Genomic DNA, 8,873 nt, shown 5'->3' with positions numbered 1-8,873 from the left:
AAATATTGAGTGCCAGAGATTATCTTACAGCAGTAATAACGCCACTCAGTCTTACAATTAATATTTAAGCTCTTTTGAATATACATCACTGTAAATTTCTTTTAAAAACCTTTTCCCATCTCCCCGTGTGTGACTCGAAATTAACTATTTTAATATACGTCACATCACATGTGACTCGAAATTAACTATTTTAAAAAATAAAAAATTAAAGAAAGGTGGAAGACTTCTGTTGACCACGTACAACTCCTAGTTATAAAGACCATGTTGCTCCTTCTTCTTTTTTTTTTTTCTTTTTTTTTTGAGGAACTGTTGCTCCTTTTTTTTAATTATAAATTTTGAACCAATCTTAATTCTTGTTTTTAGCATTATTTGTAACCTTTTGCTCAAAGATTGCAATGGCTTTTACTACCAAAAAAGGAAACGTTTATCATTTAATTAATCAAATAATTAAAAAAAAACTCGCACCTACCCCAAAAAAAAAAAATTAGCAAAAAAAAAAAAGGTGCTAGTATGTGAAATCAAACTTTAAAGCATGAAGTTTGAACACAAATACTTGTTTAGGCCTACTTTACCTTTTTGGGCACATTTTTTCCGTTATTTTCTTATTATTTGTGTATCTAAGTAAGAAATCTTAATTTTTGAATAAATAAAATAAAATGTGAATAATAATTAAGTGATATTTATGGATAAAAATGTCTATATATTGTGTCAATAGCATTACTATGTAGCTTTAAACCTCCACGTTATAGAGACCTTAATTTCTTGGTGTCACTATTAAAGATCTATTTGATAATAATAATAAAAAACTAGTGGAATCTATAATGCTTTTGGACAATCTTTAATAGTAGTAGATGATTTTAGAAATGTATTTAACTAATCAAACAATTAAAAAGGTTGTGCACTTTGATTTCAAAAAAGAAAAAAGATATGCATTTTTCAAAAGGTAAAAAGTTATTTTGTACATGTGTTTAAATACATGTTTCAATTTTTAAATAATATTACATATATTTTTACACATTTTTTTACTTACACTATTTTAAAAAAATTAAAAATTGTTATTTAAACACATACCAAATGACCTTAAGATTTCAAAGAGTTAAAAAAAAAAAAAAAAAAAAAAAAAAAAAAAAAAAAAAAGACTTTGGCGCGGGGAAAAACTGTGCAAGTCTCTAAAATCAAGCTTTTTTAAGTGTGAACACAAACTTCCTACCTTCCACCAATTTACACGCTCTGACCACTTTAATTTTCAACAAGAAGTGATGGTGACCTCCACATCTTTATCAGACTTTGGCATGACTCTTGAATGTATCATTTATTTATTAACAAATGAGAATATTGTACGTTACTATTTTAAATTTTAAAATATATGTATAACTTTTTAAAACTAAATTTTTGACTCCACCAACTTATCCATTTTAATTCTTAATTTTAGTACACAATAATAATATTTACTCAGCTAGATATAAACCACTTCAATTCAAATGAAATATTTAGGGGGTGTTTGAGAGAGGAGTTTGAGTTATATCATTTGGGTGTTTTTGATATACATATAGGTGAAAAAGTGTAAAAATATATATAATATTATTTAAAATATGAAAAAAATTGCTAAAACTTATTCCCCAAACAGGGCCTTAGTGTTCCAACGATTTTTAAAAGAATTATTTTCTTAAAAGAAAAGCAATCTAATGCAATGTTGTGGTCTCAATATTTCAAATTAATTGCTATTTTCTGGTCTCAATTACCAATTATTAAAATATTATAATTAATATACGGAGGTTACTAGAAAATTTAAAATATGAGAACATGTACAAGTTGTACAATTCACGTCACCTCACACATGACGTGAAATTAACTTTATTTTTTAAATAAAAGAAAGGTGGAAGACTTCAGTTGACTTGGCAGCATCTATATAATATTCATTCCATCCCCTACCTTCCTTATAACATCATCAAAAATACTACTCCATTTTCAGAGTTTTGTTTTTGTTGAATTGGGTATCAAATGGGGCGTTCAACTTGGAAGTATCAAGTCTTCTTTTTGTTCTGTTTGATCTTGCATTCTCAACTTCCCTTTCCATCATCTCTCTCTTCTTCCTTCTCTTCAATGCCACCATGCTCTGCTCTACTCCATTTTAGTAAGTCTTTTTCTCTTAAAAAATCTGCTTCTCTCTATGTTCCTTCTTATCCTAAAACAGCCAGTTGGCAGGAGGATAAGCACTGTTGCAGTTGGGATGGGGTCGAGTGTGACAAAAACAAAAGCCATGTGGTTGGCCTGGACCTTACTTCCAGCTGGCTTATGGGCCACATTCATTCCAACAGTACCCTGTTTTTTCTTCCCAATCTCAAGAGGTTGAACCTCGCTGACAATGACTTCAATGGCTCCCTAATTCCTTCTGAGTTTGGCAACTTTAAGAGTTTGATTTATCTCAACCTTTCTTATTCCGTATTTGCTGGCCAAATCCCGTTTGAAATCTCTCAGTTGTCTTCACTGGTTTCACTTGATCTTTCTAAGAATGAGCTGCTATTAATCAAAACTCCAGTATTGAAAAGAGTCTTTGGTAACCTAACTCAGTTAAGGGAACTTATTCTGTATTCCACAAATCTGTCCTCAATTAGACCTAATTCTTTGATGAATCTATCCTCCTCTTTGACAACTCTTAGTCTCCAAGACTGTGACTTGCGGGGAAAACTCGAAATTAACATCCTCTGCCTTCCCAACATACAAACCCTTGATCTTTCTTTCAATGAGCTATTATTAATCGAAGCTCCAGTATGGAAAAGAGTCATTGGTAACCTAACTCAGTTAAGGGAACTTATTCTGGATTACACAAATCTGTCCTCAATTAGACCTGATTCTTTGATGAATCTATCCTCCTCTTTGACAACTCTTAGTCTCCGTAACTGTGACTTGCGGGGAAAACTCGAAAATAACATCCTCTGCCTTCCCAGTATACAAACCCTTGATCTAACGGGTAATTGGGACCTTGAAGGTTCTCTTCTAAAGTCTAATTGGAGCTGTAGTTCCTTGAATTTCTTAGGTCTCTCTGGGAGAATGTTTTCAAGAGAATTCCTTAATTCTATTGACAATTTGAAGTCCTTGAAGCATTTGGCTCTCCCTGGTTGCAATATTACGGGGTCAATTCCAGCATGGCCTGAGATCCTTACAAAACTTACATATTTGGATCTGTCAAATAATAGTTTTAGCGGTAAGATTCTATTACCACTTTTAAATTTTAGGTCTTTTTGGCTGACGCATCAAACTAACAATTTTTTAATTATTGGTGAATATTTTTAACAGGTCTGTTGCCGTCATCACTATTCAACTTGCCGAATCTCTCAACTTTAAGCCTTGGGAACAATCAATTTGTTGGTCCCCTTCCTAGTCACGTAAGTGGTTTGAATCTAAGTGTTCTCTCTTTAAGTTCAAATCTCCTAAATGGAACACTGCCATCTTGGTTGTTCAGTATGCCATCTTTGAAGACTTTGTATCTTGATCGTAATCAGTTTGTTGGTGAGATTGGTGAATTCAAGTATAATTCGTTGAAGTATCTTGATTTGGGTTATAATAAGCTACATGGCTCTATACCTAGGTCAGTATCTAGACTTGTGAACCTTACTAGCCTATCTCTCTCATCAAATAACTTGAGTATTATTTTGGGGTCAGAAATGTTTTCAAAGCTCAAAAATCTCTTGAGACTTGATTTTTCAAATAACTTAGTTAGCATCAACAATAATTTTGCCTATGCCCTACCCAATCTTGGGGAATTGAACTTATCTTCCTCCAACATTAGTGAATTCCCAATTTTCTTAAGACTGACAACAAATTTACAATACTTAGACCTTTCCAATAACAAAATTTATGGTCGAGTTCCAAAATGGTTGGGGGATGTGGGAATGAATTCATTATATTATGTTAATCTTCGTGACAACTTGCTTCAAGGACCATTTCCAACTCTAAATTTTTCAAGTCTGCACTTTATGTTTTTCTCCAATAACAAATTCACTGGAGAAATCCCCTCTTTTATTTGCAATGCAATTTCCCTTCAAGTTCTAGACTTGTCTCATAACAACTTAAGCGGAATGATTCCGAAGTGTTTGGTAAACTCTACTGCCCTTTCGGTGTTGGATTTGCGAATGAATAGCCTTCATGGTTCCATCCCTGCAATATTTTCCAAAGGAAATAATTTTAGGAATATTAACCTTAATGGCAATCAATTGGAAGGGTCATTGCCGCAATCTTTGGTAAATTGTATAGACTTGGAAGTTCTAGATCTTGGAAACAATAAGATAAGTGGAACCTTCCCTTATTCGTTGGGAAGTCTTCAGAAATTGCAAATTCTTGTCATAAGATCAAACAAATTTCAAGGTCGTATAAGCAATCCTAAAACCAAATTTTCTTTCCCAAATTTGAGAATCATAGACATCTCTAACAATCAGTTTAATGGTCCTTTGCCAATAAAATATTTCAAATGTTTTAAAGCCATGATGTATGTGAATGAAAGTGTGGCTGCATTGAAATATATGGGAGAAAATTATTATCAAGATTCATTGAATATCATGATCAAAGGGCAATATATTGAGATGGAGAGAGTCCTGAACATCTTAACAAGCATTGATTTTTCAAACAATAGTTTCACAGGAGAGATGCCAAAGATAATTGGAAGGCTTAAATCACTCAAGGGGCTCAACTTTTCTCACAATAACCTTATAGGTCATATTCCCCCATCAATTGGAAATTTGACCAATCTTGAATCGTTAGACCTCTCTTTCAACAAGCTCGATGGGGAGATTCCTAGTCAATTGGCAGATCTAACCTGGCTTGAAGTCTTAAAGCTATCACATAACCAACTCACAGGACACATACCTTCAGGAACTCAATTCAATACATTCAACAATGATTCGTACACCGAAAATTTGGGATTGTGTGGGTTTCCATTGTCAAGAACATGCGATAACCACGAGGCAAAGCAACCACCACCATCGACCTTGCAACAAGATGAAAATTTAGAGCATGAAAATGGGTTTGGTTGGCAAGCTGTAGCCATAGGTTACGCATGTGGAACAATATTCGGAATGTTAATGGGATATCTTATGTTTAAAAATGGAAAACCAAAGTGCCTTGTGAGGATGGTCAAATTAGAGCAGCATATCATGCTCAGAAGATTGAAGAAGAATGCCCACAAACATGATGGAAGAAGATAACTGTTTCTATGGTATGTGATGTTCTTATTTTTTAGACTTTATAATTAATCTCTATACTTGAAAACATAAAAGTGTCTATTATTATTAGCAAATTTGATTATTTTTTTTTTCTGTCCCTTTGAATTATAGTTGTGTATCTTGGATATCTTATGGATTTACCTTCTTATTCAATTTCTTTGGTGTAATTTAGATGTCATGGATAGTATGCGGCAAATGGGGCTTGAATCCTTGTATGCTATTCAAGAAGACGTAATATGGATATGATAATGGCCGTTGTTTCTAGTCTTCTACAAAATGGTGCATTCTGGTGTCTTGATGTAGTCACAACTGTTGATTTGTTCACAAGGATCATCCCTTTGTTGTATTTCTATTTGCTATGTAGGTTTATTATTTTTTTTTTTTAAAGGATAGACAGACTTAGTCTATTGGCTTGAGTTGAGGTGACACTGTTGTGCTTGTATTTTTTGTGCTTACAAAGGGTTCCTCCATCTGGTGTAGTTCCCTTTAGGGCTTTGTGTACTCTAGTTTGTATTTAATAAAATTGATTGATTCATCAAAAAAAAATTGTTCATATCATAACCAATGATTAGTTTAAAATATCAAGCATGTGTAATGTTAATTTTGCATGTGAATATTAACCCTGCCAATAATACTCATTAATTTACTTAATCAATTTATACAATTCCTTTTTTTGTTGTTGATAATTTTAGACAATTCTATGTTAGCTTGTGGGACTATACTACTTTGTATGAATGTGTTTTTTTTTTTTTTTTATGCATAAATGATTGTTCAATAAATGCCAATTAAATTTTTTTTTTTTTATCAATGTTTACTAGGCTATGGTAGAATACCTTTAGCACCGGTAATTATCATAGACTGAGGCCCTTAGACCTTAATGCCAGCCTGCCTAGAGATTTCCATCTGCTTTCATGAGGAGAAAAACAAGTGAGGATTCCAATGGATCTGACTTAGCCTTGGGCAGGCTAGATATGCATTTTGTCTTAACCTTTGTAAATGATGGGTTTCATTTGGGTTCAACTTGAATGGAGCATGACTTTGTAAATTATGATTCCAAATTCAATTTCTTTCCACCGTCAAAGAAAAAAAAAGGACATTTTGATTGAACTTTGAAGAAACAGACCTCAATCAAAAAATTACATTGAGATTGTTTACTCCTTTATTTTTTCCATCCAGTTTCTTTATCATTTGATGCCTTTTGTTACTCTCTTCTCCCTCCCTCTCTCTCTCTCTCTCTCTCTCTCTCTCACAAAATTAAGAGGCTCATCCATAGTTGGATTATTAACATAGACTTTTCAATTACTCAAATATTTATTTTGTGTTAATTGATTTTTATTTTTCTAATGCAGTTAAATGTGATAGTTGCTGTTGGAGTGAGTATTAGGCCCAAAATTTCCTCCACCTTGGATGGGAGGTCAGTCTAGTTTTCATTATTGGACAATAGGTTTTCATATGTATATTTTATTGATCTGATTGGTCTACTAAAGATGCATATTTTCTGCTTACCTTATCAAGCATGTGTACTCACTATAGTCTGGAATAATCCTGCAATAGTTAATTTCCTAGTTCTAGTCTATTTTTTTTTTTAATCAAATGGTTTCTTATTTTAAAAATTGATGTGTACCAAACACATAGAATCTTGAATTTTTTAGAAAAATGTGTATCATTTTGACTTTTAAAAGCTACACTACATTTGTTTGGCTGTGTACAAGATTGTTTGAGATGAGAATCATGAATGATTCGCACTGCAGCATTGCACCTTACAAGTCTATGATAGTTTACTAGGTTAGCTGACCATTTAAAAGTAGGACATGCTGTCCAAAAGTTAAAATGGCTTGACATTTTAATGCCTTTGGTTAGGATCTCTGAAACGATATAGTTTGTTGATTGGCTGAAGAGCTATTTTTCAATAATATAATCTAAAAGTACAAGTCTTTATTATTTTTGTTCTTTTTCTGTTACTTAGGAATATTTTAATTATAGTGAGGATGGCTGGGCCACAACTTCATTATTGTTGGGATAGCAACTGTAGTTGCTGATATAACTCCTTTGTTCCTTAAGTTTTTGGAATTGATCTTTCTATTCTTTAGGATCCTCTGTCCATGTTTTTTAGCCAATTTCCTAAAGCTCAAACTAAAATTTTAAAGTAGTTCTGAGTCACACTGTTGTCAATGGAATACAAGACAAGCATCAACAGAAAAGCTCCAATTTCAAGTTAGTCTTTTGCACATAGTTGGAAAATGAAAATCAGCATTTAGTAGTTTAACTCACGTCTGAATTCTGCAGAAGGTAATGAGCTAAGCATCTTAAACTTCATGGCATACTGTGAACTGAAGATGGGCTCTCTAAATGAATGTGCTCAGATATATAATATCCAGAGACATTTGTCCATTTAAGAACTCACCTCAATTAAACTATCTGCTTACATAGCGTATTTGATGAGGAAAAGAAGTATACCATCTGTAATCCAATGCAAAAGTTCCAATTTACCTGTAGGTTGTAGTCAAGGTTTTTGTAATGAACTTTATCTGTGATTCAAGTTTGCACTATTTGTTGCTTAACTTCTCAAGCCACCCAAAATACGTGGACATAAACATTCTTCACAACTTAGAGAAACAAAGATTGATTGTAAGAAAACCACTAGTACCTATCCCAATACTCTTATTCAGTGATGGGAAGAAAAAAAAAAGATTGATTGTCTGGGCAATAAATTTTTTTTTCAAGATTCATATAATGCCTGGTATTCTTGCATAAATTCCCCAATACCACAACCACTCTCCTTGAATCTCATACTAGAGAAAGGGGAAGCTTCACAACCATGGAGATAAACAATTTGGGTTCAGGACTCATTCGATATTGTATTCAGATTAGGATTAATCTTAATTTTTTTCCCTTATAAACTGGATGTGGGTGTATTTTAAGAATTGATTTTAATAGGTGAAAAGTAATTCTTTTTTTTTTGGGGTTTGTTGTGGGTGGGAGGGGAGGTGTTGGGGAGCTTTGGACTAAGAATCTTTCTTAACATCATTCAAACTAGTTCAAGGGAATTCACAAACAATAAAGTTGACTAAACATGCTTGAGAGAAATTCATTTGTTATTAAGGTCTTCTCAAAACCTTGAAAACAATATGTCACAAGGTACACCCATTTCTGGTTTTAAACTAGGCAGGTCATTCACTTACTCCAAAAGCCCTAAAAAATTGTTAGCCCAAATTCACTTCATAAAAACTTTTCATTACATATTAAATGATAAAAAAGCTTTTAAAAACTGTTTGTGTGTATATATATATATATATGATGCATTGAACCTTGCAATTATAATTTTGATTGACTGCTTACCAACCCATGGAAATCAGAAACATATTACTACCACATCTTGAAGCAAAGTTTGGGTGCAGATTCACACTACCTTCTAAGAAGATTTCATGTTAAATAAGAAGTGAAAAGAAAATTGTACTTGAGTCAAGCCCGTGTACTGGGGAAGCAATTTTCTTGATTTTTAATGAAAATGTTTATTTATCCAAAAAGAAAGGGGATTATTTGTTCTCATAGAAGCTAAATGGCTGGTAGTAAATGGGAACTCAATTCATATTAACCATGACTTTTGGCTTATTGTAATAACTGATTTTTTTTTCTCTTTCTATGATTCAAAAG

The 8,873-nt window shown here is 32.8% G+C and overlaps 1 protein-coding gene across 2 annotated transcripts; it reads left to right on the top strand.

Moving 5' to 3' along the window:
• The first annotated feature begins 1,931 nt into the window (after positions 1–1,931).
• LOC126720761 (receptor-like protein 19) lies at positions 1,932–5,772 on the top strand. 2 transcript variants are annotated; one of them, XM_050423562.1, is made up of 3 exons: positions 1,932–3,205; positions 3,298–3,386; positions 5,392–5,772. In XM_050423562.1, the coding sequence occupies exons 1-3, from the start codon at positions 2,002–2,004 to the stop codon at positions 5,452–5,454; spliced, it is 1,356 nt and encodes a 451-aa protein (XP_050279519.1). In that variant the 5' UTR covers positions 1,932–2,001; the 3' UTR covers positions 5,455–5,772. The 2 variants fall into 2 exon arrangements, with proteins under 2 accessions (XP_050279519.1, XP_050279518.1); XM_050423561.1 differs by lacking the exons at positions 1,932–3,205; positions 3,298–3,386 and adding an exon at positions 3,393–5,212.
• Positions 5,773–8,873: the final 3,101 nt, after the last annotated feature.

This window comes from Quercus robur, chromosome 4 (genome assembly GCF_932294415.1).
Source record: "Quercus robur chromosome 4, dhQueRobu3.1, whole genome shotgun sequence".
NCBI classification, from domain to species: Eukaryota; Viridiplantae; Streptophyta; class Magnoliopsida; order Fagales; family Fagaceae; genus Quercus; species Quercus robur.
Note: the sequence above shows the minus strand (reverse complement) of the source record. Positions and strands in the feature narration are given on the sequence as shown.

Excerpts from the sequence above, each read along its gene's own strand:
- LOC126720761 (XM_050423561.1), top strand. The coding sequence starts at position 3,465 with ATGCCATCTTTGAAGACTTTGTATCTTGATCGTAATCAGTTTGTTGGT.